The following is a 16,448-nucleotide window of genomic DNA, read 5'->3' as shown; positions in this document are numbered from 1 at the left end:
ACCAACTTACACAAATGTGTACAATGAACTACTGCTGGAACGAACTGATCGTAAAGTCCCGTTTTATCTCCCTGTACATTAATGTCCAACTTACACAAATGTGTACAATGAACTACTGCTGGAACGAACTGATCGTAAAGTCCCGTTTTATCTCCCTGTACATTAATGACCAACTTACACAAATGTGTACAATGAACTACTGCTGGAACGAACTGATCGTAAAGTCCCGTTTTATCTCCCTGTACATTAATGACCAACTTACACAAATGTGTACAATGAACTACTGCTGGAACGAACAAATTATCATGGTCCCTTCCGGTTTGTTATAAGACTACTTTACTGTGTATAACATCGAGGTCTACCTTCTGTGTTTCACAGTTGGGATCACAGCTGTGGTTGATGAAGCGCGAGATGTTGCCCTTCATGGTGGCGTCAATCACCTCGTCTGCCGTCAGGGCCATGAAGTAGTGATGGACGATGTTCACCTTGGCGTACTGCTTCGTCCGGTTCTTGAACTCACGGAAGTCTAACACCTCTCCAACATACTCCATTATAAACTGACCACTAGGAGAAAAAAGAAACAAATTTATTTATTTAACGACATACTCAACACATTTTATTTATGGTTATATGGCATCAGACATATGGTTAAGGACCACACATATATTGAGAGAGGAAACTCGCTGTCGCCACTTCATAGGCTACTGTTTTTTTATTAGCAGCAAGGGATCTTTTATATGCATCATCCCACAGACAGGGTAGTACATGCTACAGCCTTTGATATACCCACTGTGGTGACCACTAGGAGAGAGAAAACAAAGATAAGTCATCCATTGAACACTGTAAACACAAAGCACAAAACTTTATTACACTCGGTCAGCTATTCAATGACCGACAAAGAAAATGAAAAAGAGTGAAAGATAAAGTTTGTTTTGTTTAACGAAGCCATTAGAGCACATTGATTAATTACTCATCAGTTATTGGATGTCAGACATTTGGTCATTTTGACCTATAGTCTTTCAGAGGAAACCTGCTACATTTTTCCAAGTTTTTTTGATGACACCACTAGAGCACACTGAGTATTAATCATTGGCTATTGGATGTCAGACATTTGGTAACTTTGACATACAGTCTTAGAGACGAAACCTGCAAATTTTTCCATTAAAAGCTTGTGATCTTTTATATGCATCCCACAGAGAGGGTAGCACAAACCACGGCTTTTGATATACCGGTTGTAGTGCACTGGCTAGAACAAGAAATAACCTAGTGGGCCCACCAATGGAGTTCGATCCCAGACCGACCGTGCATCAAGCAAGCACTTTACCACTGGGCTACGTCCAAAGACAAAGATAAATCAGGAAGTCATTGACTGAATACTGTAAACACAAAGCACACTGGACCAGCTATTCAGTGACTGAATGCTGTAAACACAAAGCACACTGGACCAGCTATTCAGTGACTGAATGCTGTAAACACAAAGCACACTGGACCAGCTATTCATTGACTGAATGCTGTAAACACAAAGCACACTGGACCAGCTATTCAGTGACTGAATGCTGTAAACACAAAGCACACTGGACCAGCTATTCATTGACTGAATGCTGTAAACACAAAGCACACTGGACCAGCTATTCAGTGACTGAATGCTGTAAAGACAAAGCACACTGGACCAGCTATTCAGTGACTGAATGCTGTAAACACAAAGCACACTGGACCAGCTATTCAGTGACTGAATGCTGTAAACACAAAGCACACTGGACCAGCTATTCAGTGACTGAATGCTGTAAACACAAAGCACACTGGACCAGCTATTCAGTGACTGAATGCTGTAAACACAAAGCACACTGGACCAGCTATTCATTGACTGAATGCTGTAAACACAAAGCACACTGGACCAGCTATTCAGTGACTGAATGCTGTAAAGACAAAGCACACTGGACCAGCTATTCAGTGACTGAATGCTGTAAACACAAAGCACACTGGACCAGCTATTCAGTGACTGAATGCTGTAAACACAAAGCACACTGGACCAGCTATTCAGTGACTGAATGCTGTAAACACAAAGCACACTGGACCAGCTATTCATTGACTGAATACTGTAAACACAAAGCACACTGGACCAGCTATTCATTGACTGAATGCTGTAAACACAAAGCACACTGGACCAGCTATTCAGTGACTGAATACTGTAAACACAAAGCACACTGGACCAGCTATTCAGTGACTGACGAGGAACATAAAAAACAGTCATTTTACAGTGAGGAGACAGCATTTACAGGAGTTGATCATGCTACATGAAGTCAGCGTTAACAATTAGATAAAACAAAATTTCCTATTAATCAGCTTAAGAGATCAGAGAGTTGTTATTATCAACATGGTCCAACATAACCAAGATAATAAAAACCATATGAAGCACACATGTAATAACAAGTGTAATCATGTGACCAACCAATGACTTAATTTTGGGAAGTGATGTCATAACATGACATTGCTTCCCTAGCTTTAGCGCAGACCATGTGAAATATTATAATCGCTTATCAAAATGACGTCATTTTCTTAAGTGATGTCATTTCATTGTCTCCTTCTCGTTACGTTTGAAACGTTTTGACACGGCTTGTTGTTCATAAAAATTAAAATTAAAAATAATATAGACAATGAAGAAATTTTTACACTTGTGTGAGTCGTGCTAATTTTGTGAATCTTGTGTCAGGATTCATGTATAGGGTAATACAAGAATCCTGACACTTGTTTCATACAATCAGTATGACACACAAGCTTGTATAATAATCTCTATTTATGACACAATGTGACAAATAAAATTATACTGAAATCTAGACATGGAAAATACACTGATTATTTGATGTCAAAGGCAAATAAAAGAAAGAATGATCAATTCACAACAATATAAAATTTCTATAATTTAGCTGTAACAGAATAAACACTGTGAAAATGAGGTATTGATCAGATAAAGAGAAAAGTTTAATAACAAAAACTACCATTTGAGTTCTTCACTGGCCGTAAGACCCCAGCCCTTGCTTCCAGCGCAGAACGGACTAACACTGCTGTACTCCCTCTGTGAAAAACAAGCAAATATTGGAAGAGCACATGACAAAACCTGCAAAAAATGTCACCTACTAAAATGTCATTTACTACACATCAAAGAAAAACATTACGTGTGTCTACTGTATGTCAAACAAAAATATTACATGTACTGACTATATGATAACAAAAATATTACATGTACTGACTATATGATAACAAAAATATTACATGTATTGACTATATGATAACAAAAATATTACATGTATTGACTACATGACAACAAAAATATTACATGTATTGACTATATGATAACAAAAATATTACATGTATTGACTATATGACAACAAAAATATTACATCTATTGACTACATGACAACAAAAATATTGCATGTATTGACTATATGATAACAAAAATATTACATGTATTGACTATATGATAACAAAAATATTGCATGTATTGACTATATGACAACAAAAATATTACATGTATTGACTATATGACAACAAAAATATTACATACATGTATGTATGTACCATATGACAAAAAAACACAGAACATTACATGTACCATATGTTAATAAAAAAAACATTACATGCATCTTCTGTATATATATATATATATATATATATATATTTTTACATTTATCTACTGTTTGTCAAACAAATGCATGAGTTAAGTTCAGCCAGCTGTTTGTCACTCATGTTAGGTAAACCTTTTTTTTTTTTTAAACTTTACACATTAAACAGTATGACCACTTTGCGAAACAGAAAAAAATAGTTTGCAAATGTTAAAACGAAATACATCTGACTGAATGTGGGCCAGATATGGAAAGCAGGGTTTCTGCCAGAGGGTAAAATGGGTATGGTATCATGCCCAATTTGTTTTTAAAAGTTAACCTTTTGACAAAATTAATTACTCTTTATCATTACTGTATGATTTTTTTAACATTAACCCTAAGCTTAAACCATTTTCTTTCTGAGGAAGGCCCCAAACCCCTTGTTGACTGGTTGCATTCAATTCCATAGCGCCATAACCAAAAATTTCTTTCTGGCAGAAACACTGGAAAGGGATGGGGAATAATAAGCTGACTGAATTCTGATCCTAATTCTGATGTATTAACACTATTTCTAGTTAAACTGTGTCGTGTCTTATGATTACTCAGGTAGCAATCATACTTCCTACGATCCGAAAACCCCTATCTGATAATTCTAAGTGTTATCACATCACTGCCTTATAACACCTACATTGCTAGCATGATAACTTTGCTAGACGTTTTGAAGACAATAAACATTTAATTTCAAGAATGTTTATATTGGAGCAGCATATGATGTTGTATGAGCACTGGCATGTACAGAGGAACTGATTTTCCATTTCCATTTTTTTTCTTTCTGTTTTAGTAACCTTACAAATTTGTTTAATTTTGTTCAGTGTTTTACAAATTCCTTTTTTTTAAATTCCATTTCATTCCATTCCACACATGCACGCACACAATTAATAGCTGGTATAAAATAGGTAAATAGCATATTATCAGTTCTTGCCCACTGGACTCCATTAGCCACCTTTTGCATGGTGCTAGATAAGTCTGTCTAGCAACCTGGGCAAGAAAAACAATCAATCACCGTTGTGAGGTGTAGAAAAGGCAATTCCAACCCTTGGGACAAAATGTTTTTATAAGGGTCCAAAAATGTGGTACACCGCATAAACGCTGCAAATTCTCATGCCTGTATATATAAATACATATCAATATATAGTGTAGCAAGCTGAACTATCCCAGTGTATTAAATTATCAGGCATACTATTTAAAAGAACTGACCTTTACAAAGCGTTTATTCTGGCAGTATTCCCCACACTGACAACGAGAGCCACTGAAAATAAAAGTTTGTTTGTAAAGTTGTCTGTCATATTATTTCATTAACAATACTGTAAATAAAACAGTCTGCAAGTTGTCTGTCATATTATTTCATTCACAATACTGTAAATAAAACAGTCTGTCTGCAAGTTGTCTGTCATATTATTTCATTAACAATACTGTAAATAAAACAGTCTGCAAGTTGTCTGTCATATTATTTCATTAACAATACTGTAAATAAAACAGTCTGTCTGCAAGTTGTCTGTCATATTATTTCATTAACAATACTGTAAATAAAACAGTCTGCAAGTTGTCTGTCATATTATTTCATTAACAATACTGTAAATAAAACAGTCGGTCTGCAAGTTGTCTGTCATATTATTTCATTAACAATACTGTAAATAAAACAGTCTGCAAGTTGTCTGTCATATTATTTCATTAACAATACTGTAAATAAAACAGTCGATCTGCAAGTTGTCTGTCATATTATTTCATTAACAATACTGTAAATAAAACAGTCTGCAAGTTGTCTGTCATATTATTTCATTAACAATACTGTAAATAAAACAGTCGGTCTGCAAGTTGTCTGTCATATTATTTCATTAACAATACTGTAAATAAAACAGTCTGCAAGTTGTCTGTCATATTATTTCATTAACAATACTGTAAATAAAACAGTCGGTCTGCAAGTTGTCTGTCATATTATTTCATTAACAATACTGTAAATAAAACAGCCTGCAAGTTGTCTGTCATATTATTTCATTAACAATACTGTAAATAAAACAGTCTGTCTGCAAGTTGTCTGTCATATTATTTCATTAACAATACTGTAAATAAAACAGTCGGTCTGCAAGTTGTCTGTCATATTATTTCATTAACAATACTGTAAATAAAACAGTCTGCAAGTTGTCTGTCATATTATTTCATTAACAATACTGTAAATAAAACAGTCGGTCTGCAAGTTGTCTGTCATATTATTTCATTAACAATACTGTAAATAAAACAGTCGGTCTGCAAGTTGTCTGTCATATTATTTCATTAACAATACTGTAAATAAAACAGCCTGCAAGTTGTCTGTCATATTATTTCATTAACAATACTGTAAATAAAACAGTCTGTCTGCAAGTTGTCTGTCATATTATTTCATTAACAATACTGTAAATAAAACAGTCGGTCTGCAAGTTGTCTGTCATATTATTTCATTAACAATACTGTAAATAAAACAGTCTGCAAGTTGTCTGTCATATTATTTCATTAACAATACTGTAAATAAAACAGTCGGTCTGCAAGTTGTCTGTCATATTATTTCATTAACAATACTGTAAATAAAACAGTCTGCAAGTTGTCTGTCATATTATTTCATTAACAATACTGTAAATAAAACAGTCTGCAAGTTGTCTGTCATATTATTTCATTAACAATACTGTAAATAAAACAGTCTGTCTGCAAGTTGTCTGTCATATTATTTAATTAACAATACTGTAAATAAAACAGTCTGTCTGCAAGTTGTCTGTCATATTATTTCATTAACAATACTGTAAATAAAACAGTCTGTCTGCAAGTTGTCTGTCATATTATTTCATTAACAATACTGTAAATAAAACAGTCTGCAAGTTGTCTGTCATATTATTTCATTAACAATACTGTAAATAAAACAGTCTGCAAGTTGTCTAACATATTATTTCATTAACAATACTGTAAATAAAACAGTCTGTCTGCAAGTTGTCTGTCATATTATTTCATTAACCACACTAAATAAAACAGTCTGTCTGCAAGTTGTCTGTCATATTATTTCATTAACCATATTGTAAATGAACATGAACATTAATGTATCATCATATCACTGCATACAAACAGAAATGTGTATTTTTATTAAATGTAATGGACTAAAGTTACGATGCCTGTTTTTCTTAAATGCAGGTACTTAAGCATTGTTACTGTACGTAGTTACACGCGTATGTGTAAAAACGCAGGTACTTAAGCATTGTTACTGTACGTAGTTACACGCGTATGTGTAAAAACGCAGGTACTTAAGCATTGTTACTGTACGTAGTTACACGCGTATGTGTAAAAACGCAGGTACTTAAGCATTGTTACTGTACGTAGTTACATGCATATGTGTAAAAAGAAACAGGCTTTGTAAATCTGCCCTTTATATCTAGATAGTAAGAGGAAACATGCTGCCTCAAAACAGGCTACTCCAACCAAACCAGAGTTTGTCATCTTTTTAGACAGAACATCAAATACCACAGCCTTTGGTGTACCAGTTCAAGGGCAATAATTTTACAATGCCATGCACCACAGACAACTGTTCTACAACTGAGTTAACTCCCAGCCCAATTTCCTCAGAGGCCAGACAGAGAAAAGAATACTGACCATTCTATAAGTAACATTTTATTGAGGCAGTCGTCACCACAAGCCACTATGCCACTTTCTCGATCCTCCTTTGATGTCGTGCAGTCACACACCATCCTCTTCATCTGTTTAGATTTCCTCCTAAACCAAATATACAACAAACTCATTTTAATTCGGGCTTAAATGGCAACAATAGCAAAAAGGAAAACAAAAACAAATCCTTCCCAAAACAAATACTCTAACCAACAATGCTGGAGGACAGGGGAACATGGTTGAATGACTTCTCTATTTTACCCAAACACAATTTTAAAACAGTAAATTATTTTGTACTCACCTTTCACACAGATAGATGTTTTCTTGGATGTCTTCAAAGTATGGATGTTCAAGTTTGCTTTCCACCACTTCAGACTTTGGTTTCACATTTTCTTTTGACTCGGAACTTTCACTTTGTTTTGCAGCAGTCTTTGCCGACTCACCGACTTTCTCAAAAGGCTTCTCCGATTCCAGACTTGTCCCCGATGTCGTGTCTGCTTGTGTAAAATCTAGAAGCTTGTACTTCTGTTTCTTTGGAGGAACTATGATACCACTGTCAGTTGACAATCTTTTTTGAGTGACAGAACGTTCAGGCTCAGGTTCTTCAACTTTTGGAGGAACAACCAAATCAAAATTTGGATCCCATGGGTCTTCTGTGACTGGTTTCTGAACAGCTGGAAGAGGTTTCGAGTTTACAGAGGTTACAGAGGTAGGAATCTCATCAGCTTGTGTTACAGCCTTTGAAGATGGAGTCGGAATCACTAAAGCCTTAGATGAAGATAATGTAGCCTTGTTTTGTTCACCAACTGGTTTGGAAGACTGAAATGTTTCTGCTGGTTTAGTCAAAGGAGATGGTTTGGACGACTTCCAGAAAAGTTTGGCAGAAAACTTTTTCCCTTCTGTTTGTACTGATGAGGTTACTGGCACTGGAACAAGAACCCTTCCTGAGCTTTGAGTGTCCAATACTGCTGAAGATGTTCCTGTAGCCACAACTGAAATTGGTACAGAAACCGGAGGCATCTGTCTTGCACCTGCACCATCTGGTGGAACTTGTACCATATCTGGCACTGGAACTCCATGCACTATAGGTTTCACATAGCTTGTAGGCTGGAATGGTTGCTGATGTATCTGGTTATCACCTTGAGGTATGAAAGGCTGGCTGGATTGATATTCAGCAGATGGGTATTGAGGTATAGAAGGTACAGTTTGAGGATACTGTTGATAGTCATAGCTAGGATACACTGGAGCAGGACTTTGCTGAAATGGTCCCTGTTCATATGCTGGGGCCATGTGATCATATACTGACGTTTGTTGAAATGGTGGCTGTCCTTGGTGAAATGGAGGTTGTTGGTACTGAGGAGGACCATGCTGGAAGTTAGGAGGACCAAAAGGCTGAACATGTGGATGCATGTTCTGTGGATGGACTTCATATCCAGATGGATGAACTGGTGGTGGTGGTGGTCCAGTTTCAAAGCATGGAGGGTTGGTCTCAAAATCAATAGGTCCATGTTGATAATTAGCTGGAACTCCATGAACCCCTGGCTGTCCATAGCCTGGAGGTGGGTGAGAAAACACTTGCTGGCTGTGTGCTGGACTAGGAATAGCTTCTGGTTGAAAGGCAATCTGACTAGTAGATACTGGTATATGTTCTGTTGGAGGGAACAGTGCAACAGCAGCTTCCTGTGATGGAGCCTTTTCTGTTTCAACAGTTACTTTTGTGACATCAGACAATTCTGATTTCTGTTCCGCCTCACTGGCTCTCCTCCACCTTGATTTCACCTTCTCTGGTCTCAGTGGACTGTGACCTGAATCATTCTTGGATGACCGTGGTGAAGATCCATCCTTCTCGCTTTGAGATGAAGACACTTGAGGTTTAGAAGACTTTGATGAACTATCAGTTTTCTTATTAGACCTACTTTTTGACCTGTAGTCAGGAGAACGGCTATCTCTCCTGTAGTCAGGTGACCTGCTGTCTCTACGATCGTAACGTCTCCGTGATCTTGATTCGCGGTAAGACCGATCGCGATCATCCCGATCACGTGACCGCCGTTCATCCCGTCTCTTGTCGTCTCTGTCTCGATCCCGGCGCCGTCTGGTGTGACTGCGGTAGTAGCGGTCATCATCCTCGCTGTCATCACTGTATTTCTTGCGACTTCGCTCTCGCCGATCTCGGTCCTCCTTCTCTCGTCGTTCACGGTCACGCTCCCTCCGGTCTCGTTCACGGCATTCACGCTCCTCTTGATCACGAAGATCTTTTTCTTCCCGAGCATCTCGTAAACGTTTCTCTTTTACCTCAGCCTTTTTTCTTTCTTCCAGACGAATATCCATTTTCCTTTTCTCCTCTATCACTTTTAACAGAAAATCTGTTTTTGAATTATCATCTTTTGAGCCAAATTCATTTTTAACTTCTAACTGTTCTATTGTGGGTATCTTTTGAGGTTCTTCCTCAACAACTGACTTTTTAGGTAATGTTGTGTCTGTTTCCTCACTCTCATTCGAACTAGAGGGGCATGTCATTTTTGGCTGATCATCATACTGCTTTGATCCAGCACCTACTACTTCTATTTTCTGTATATTTATCACTGGTATCTGTTGTAGTTTGTTTTTACTCTTTGTTTTAAAGACCATGACTGTTTTGGTTCTTTCCTTCGACTCAACAGGAACTATTTCACTGGTTTCAGTAGATGTTGCTGCTGATTTTTCAATAGACCCTTGAACAGATGCCGGTATCTTTTCAGAAGACACTTCATCAAAAGTCTTAATGAACATTTTTGCTTGATTGTCATCTATCTTGTTCAAATTTGTTTCTGTGACTTGCTCAAGATTCTGCAATATTATCTCGACAGGCTGTGACTTTTTATCTTTCTTGCCTTTCTTTTCTGGAACTTTCTTTGGCACATCCATCTTGATAGGATTTTGCTCAAATTTCTTCTGCAAACGCCCACTACGTCTCCGTAGCTGTGTGGGACTATCGATTGATACATCACTTGATTCAGACACCACAGCAGAATCATTGTTACTTGTGTTAGATATCCGTCCTCTACTTCTTGTTACAGCACCTTTTACAGGACTAGCAACTGGGGCAGAACTTTCACAGGCAGATGAAGTATCTGGTGTAAATTCCTTACCTTCTGTGACTGTATTACTATTTTCCTTGCCTTCTATTATTACAGCTCCTGCAACTTCAAAAGGAACACTCTTCTCCTTGTCAACAGCAGTAATTTCAGCATGCATCTCAAATGACAATTCAGGTTCCCGAACAACTTGTTCCTTCTGGTTTGATTCTGAAACCTCACTGTCTGATGATTCGCCAACTGCAACCTTCACCCCTAATACTCTGCCATCTTTAGATGTTTTGTCCTGACCTAATTCAAAGTCACTAGGAGACCTACCAACACTTGGTTGTTCTACACTTTCCCACGAAGGCACCTCAAGCTGCTCTCCCTTATCAAACTGCATACTCTCAAAGGAATCGGAGCTTGGCTTCATTACCTCAAAATCATCTGAATCAACCTTTGCCAGAGAAAACCTTTCTGTAGGAGAAAGTATCCTTGTAGGAGAGTGTTTCTGTAAATCGGGCAAACCATTTTCAGTAAGGCTATCACATTTCTTTGCATCCAAGACATCATTCATTTCTGTTTTAAATTTTACTTGCACAGATCCAGTATCTACATCATGTTTTAGTCTACTAACATTTATTTCTTCACTACTGATGTTTATGACTGGTACACTAATTTTAGCTGATTCAAATATAGCAGGATGAACTGCATCTATATTAGAATGGTCTCCATGTAGAGAAGAACTCATCTTTGAAGATTTGACAAACTTTGACACAGCAGGAGTGATCACTGCATGCGAGGCAATTTGTACTGGACCACGTAGACCTGGACGTCTTTCAGCTTCATCTACAGACGATGTTACCACAGGTGAGAACAGACTGTCTGAATGCATTAGTGAATCAGTTAATCCAGTAACAGAAACACTCAAGCTACTACCTGCATGTGCTTCCTCACCTAACTGTAGAACCGGTGACAAACTCCGAGTACTTCCTACAAGTGTTGAACTACTGACACTGTCACTGTTACTACCCTCTGTCGTGGCAGCTGATGGTGAACTACCCTCTGTTGTAACAATCGATGGTAAAGACAAAGGAAAATCTCTGTTTATATGAAAGTTATCACCAACACTCTTCTTCATTTCTTTATCAGTCTGAATCCGAGTGGTATGACTGCTGAAACACGAGCTTACATTTTCGTTATATTTTAAAACTTGAGTTTGGTGAGATGCTGGAGGTAGCAAAGATGGAGGTGGTGGTGGTGGTGGTGGTGATGATGGCGGTGGAGGTGGAGGTGACGGTGGTGATGATGGTGGTGGTGGTGGCGGTGGTGATGATGATGGGGATGAAGACAGCTGACCTTCAATATTCATTTCATCAACTAACAAAGCAGTATGTGTTTTTCCTGAAGAACAATCACTAACTAGCAGTTTCTGATTTAAGTCTACATTACTAGTTGAACATCTTACACTCACTGGAATGGTCTGTAATGTTTCAGATGAATCAGCCAAAACCACTTTAACACAAGCAGATGATGTGATATTAAACTGAGACTTGGAGGAAGCATTGCCACTATATGTTGTTTCGTCTGCTGCTGAACAACCTATGGCACTATTATTTTCATTGTGACAGGCAACAGATGTTTGTTTAGAATCAGATTCCCGAGTGTTCTGACTTTCATGTTTCACTTTTTCAGATCTTACTGAATATCCTGAACATTCAAATATTTCAGTTTTCAAACTTAAGTTTTTCTGTTCTCCCATCACCATTTTCGAAGCATCTATAACTTTATTATCCAAGTTTTTTTTTACCTCTGTCTGCTCAGACAAAGTTAATGGAGACAGGTTTGATTCATCTGATGAATCTGATCCATAAGCTGACACTATGCTTGAAAATCCTCCAGGAACAATAACTTTAGCAACATTACCTCCAGCCTGTTCATGTTCCTTCTCATCACCTTTTTTAACACCGACACGATTTTTAATACCTCTGACATCAGACTCGCGACTTCTAGGCAGAGATTTGGTAGACTTCTCAGAAAGAGAGTCTGGTGTGGAACAGAAATCCTTATGTGAATGCCTGCTTCTGGATTTATAATCTCGATCATATGGAATTTTTTCACTACTTTCATGATAATCTCGATTCTCTTGTTTTTTGTATGTACTATGTTTTTCTGGTCTTCGATGCTGTCTTGAACTTTCCTCCCAAGATTGTCTTCTGGAATAAGGCTTATCATCACATAATTTTGACTGTCTATTACCTTTATCTAAAGCACCTGCTCTACCCTTTTGATCCAACCGATCTCTATCGCGTGATGGTTTGTATCGGTCTCCAAATTTGGAGGAATATTCCAAAACACTACTGTCCGTCAATTCTGAACTGTCCGTGTCCTCCCATTTTGACTTTTCAAACTGATGATACACAAACACATCTTTCTGAATAGGATTAGTACTAGCTTCAATTGGAACATCACTTTCCTTTCTATCACCACCTCTATCAACAGATGTCCTCCTTCCTTTACCACCTTCATGCCCTGACCTACTACGCTCTTCAACTGCTTCCCTTTCCCTGCCCTCACTCTCACTAAGAGATGTTTTCTTGACCTTACCCTTCACTTGCACTTCAGCTGACACATCACTTTCATGGTTTTGACTGCTATCAAAAGATGTTTTCTTTTCTTTGATAGCTTTTGGTAATAAATTACTATGGGCTTCAGGTAAAACTTCACTGTCCTCCATTTTATCCAAAGATGCTTTCTTCACTTTACTATCAATATGCGCTGAACTAATATGAGCTTGAGACAAGGGTTCATTTTCAAAATCCTCAATGGCATCAAGCTTTCCCGTTTTTTCCTTGATTTTTTCAACAAACCCTTTCTCCTCATTTTTATCAGCATGCACTTTCTTACCCTTGTTACCTTTAATGACTTTATCCATATCAGATGTCTTGGACTTGACTTTAGCTACCGATATACCTTCCTTTATGGGTATTATAGGTTCTAAGGGCAATGACCACAGCTCTGAGAGTCTAGCTTTTACTGATGCTAAAGAAGCATCTTCTTCAGATGTTTTATGTTTAATAGTATTCACTCTTGAATCATCAATGGCATGGACCTGACTAAAATTATCTTTAATATCCTTAGAAGCTGAATATTCCCCAGTAGCATTTCCTACAGTGTGCTGTGTTAATACTATTTGTTCCATTTCCGTGGAAGTCCCATGTTCTTCTTCCACTTGATCTGTCATACTCTGACTTTGTGTTTCACCAGACACTTGTCTTTCACTAGATGTTTTGTGAGATACTTCAGGAAGACTATGTGTAACTAGTTTATCCTGTTCAGTTTCATATGACGATCTGATATCCTTAGGATCCCTCTCTTTAAATACATCCTCAGTGTGAACATGTTCCTCCTCAACTACACTTTTTTGTATCTCAGTTACTTCTTTACTCACGTCTTCACTCACATCTTTACTCACATCATCGGCACTGAATTTATTTTCAACTTGGGAAACATTTTCTCTATTTACGCCCAATTTATCTAGTGTTTTTAACTCGCATCTATCTGGAGTTCTTGATTTTTGTCTATCTGGGGTCCTGGACTTTTGTCTCTCTGGAGTTCTCGACTTTTGTCTCTCTGGAGTTCTCGACTTTTGTCTCTCAGGAGTTCTTGACTTCCTTTTATCTGGAGTTCTTGACTTTCGTCTATCTGGGGTTCTTGACCTTCGCCTAGTTGGAGTTCTCGACCGTCTATCTGGGGTTCTCGACTTTCGCCTGTTTGGAGTCCTTGACCTTCTTCGAACAGGAGAGCGCCTGCTTTTAGCAGAATAAATCCTCGCAGGTGTAGGAGAATGCGATCTTGACTGTGACTGACTGGATGACTTGCCTCGTCTGCGAGAATGCACCCTGTAGGGAGAACGACTGCGAGACCGGTTTCTGAAAGGAGACAATCTTCCTCGACGGGTTCGACTTCGTACAGGTGATCGTGATCGTCTCCGGCTAGGAATTCGGACTACAGGACTTCTTGACCTATCCCTAGAGGCTCTGGACCGACGAGAATGTATTCTGTCAGGCGTACGAGATCGATCTCTCTTGTCCCTTTTTGGTGTCCTTGACCTTTCTCTTTTTGGTGTGCGTGACCGATCCCTTTTTGGAGTGCGTGATCTTTCCCTGTTTGGTGTGCGAGATCTTTCACGTTTTGGGGAAGAATCCTTTCGGTGGTACCTATCTTTATCAGGTGATCTTTGGTGCGTGCGGTCCTTAGCAGGAGATCTTTTACGGTCCCTTTCTTCAGACTGGCTGCCTCTGTGACGTACAGATCGTCTGTCGGGAGATCGATCGCCTGTGTAACGAGATGGTCTCTTCAGTCCCAAACCAGTCTCCTTTCTTGTTGCAGTATCCACACTTTGACCCAGGATTTCATTAGAATTAGATTCGATTTCTTTTACTGCTTTATAACCATCAGAGCCTGTGCCATCTTTTTCAATGGCAGCATCACCAGCTGGGTCGGTGGACGAGCCCTGACGAAGAGCTTTCTCCAACACCTCTTTATATTTCAGAGCAAGTTCCTTAGCTTCCTGAGCAGTGTGGTGTGGCACTTCTGGCACTGCTGATGCCTTATTATCCTCACTTTGTATTTCTTCTTTAACACCCGGCCTAAACATGTCATGTTTCTTCAACACCTTAAACCTAACAGGTATCACTTCAGATTTATCTTCATCTTTATCCTGAGCATCTTCAAATATATCTAGTTTAAAAGCAGACTTAGCTTGGACAGGAACTTCACCTGCTGCTACTTCGTTCTCGTTATCTTTGGCCTCCTCCACCAGCTCTTCATCTGTAACTGGCACAATTGGCTTTTTAAATGATTTAATCTGAAATGATACTTTTCCCTTCACACCTGCCTGTTTCAAAGGCATCTGTACTGAAGGTGTTTCTAATGAGTTCTTATTTTCTTCAGCAGTGGCCGAACTGATTGCTTTACTTAAAAGCTTCTGTGCTAGAGACTGTTCCTCAACTTCAACTGTTTTTAAGGTAGATGGCAATTCGGTATCAGGTGGAGGTGGTGGTGGTGGTGGTGGTGGTGGTGGTGGTGGAGGTTCTTCAGAGACATATGTCTTGTAATCAAAACCCTCTCTGTTCGCATAATTCTGCGATGCGCGCTTTTTGGACCGTTCTCTTAGGAGGTGGGGGAGGAGGTGCCTCTTCCTCTCTTCGTTTATTTTTCTTTTTTTTCTTTCCTCGTCTGGGAACTGGGGGAGATGCAGGTGAAGGTGGTACAGGGAAAGACTTGCTGCTTTGAGGTGGAGTTGGTGGAAGTGGAACATTGTCTAAGTCTATGGTTGGAAACTCAGCTAGGACTTCAGGTTCTGAAGATACCAGCACATGAGAAGGAATACTTGGAGGGTTTAATGATACACTTGGTGGAATCATGGACACATTCAAGGACAGACTTGGAGGATTGGTAGGCAAGGTTACAGAAGCTGTATCAGGAGCACTACTTGATGCTGCCTGTGTCTCTCGAACATCCATGTCATCTTCTGTGCGTCTGACACATCTTGTTGATGACGCTGATGTACTGGATAAAACCTTAGCAGCAGAATCATCATCAGACGTCCCACAAGCCAAGTCATCTCTGAAAACAACAAGAGTAATACTTAAGCATAATAAATTATAAAAACAGTTCATACAATGAAAGAAGATATTGTTCAAATTGGGAAATTGTTATATAAAATGTGTTCGAAACAAAATAAAACAGAATTTATAAAAAAATTCTGCAATAAAACAGCATTTGTTTTCAGCATTACTTATCGTGGCATATTATAAAAGATAGGAAAAGAAGAAAAAATCTGTTTCTTTTATAGAGAAACAAGAGCAGGCAATTGCATGTGGAAAATTGTTTTCAAATGCAATGCCATTTTATTGCAATAAACACCAAGGTTATGTTTTTTGTTTTAAATTTAAAAAAATATATTAAAATCCAATTTGAAAAAAATCCACTTTCACTTACAGGTGTTACCAATGTCATTTGTCTGCATGCTTAATATATATGATCTGATATTTCTATTAGAAAATATTCAGTGAAATACCAATTGTATTATTTTTGTCTCTCAGTA

At 38.3% G+C, this 16,448-nt stretch overlaps 1 protein-coding gene across 1 annotated transcript in view; it reads right to left on the bottom strand.

Annotated features, from left to right (window-relative positions):
• LOC121387655 overlaps positions 1-16,448 on the bottom strand; it is a 73,904-nt gene that overhangs the window by 39,137 nt on the left and 18,319 nt on the right. Inside the window, exons 2-6 of the mRNA XM_041518842.1 lie at positions 7,582-15,967; positions 7,269-7,388; positions 4,857-4,908; positions 2,997-3,073; positions 363-564 (exon numbers count right to left, since the gene is read on the bottom strand). Coding sequence (XP_041374776.1) covers positions 363-564; positions 2,997-3,073; positions 4,857-4,908; positions 7,269-7,388; positions 7,582-15,659 — 8,529 coding nt within the window. The 5' untranslated portion in view covers positions 15,660-15,967. The remainder of the gene's footprint in view (positions 1-362; positions 565-2,996; positions 3,074-4,856; positions 4,909-7,268; positions 7,389-7,581; positions 15,968-16,448) is intronic.

The sequence above is a fragment of the Gigantopelta aegis genome, chromosome 13 (assembly GCF_016097555.1).
Source record: "Gigantopelta aegis isolate Gae_Host chromosome 13, Gae_host_genome, whole genome shotgun sequence".
In the NCBI taxonomy this organism is placed as follows: domain Eukaryota; kingdom Metazoa; phylum Mollusca; class Gastropoda; order Neomphalida; family Peltospiridae; genus Gigantopelta; species Gigantopelta aegis.
The sequence above is the reverse complement of the archived record's forward strand: the minus strand, read 5'-3'. Positions and strand labels throughout refer to the sequence as shown.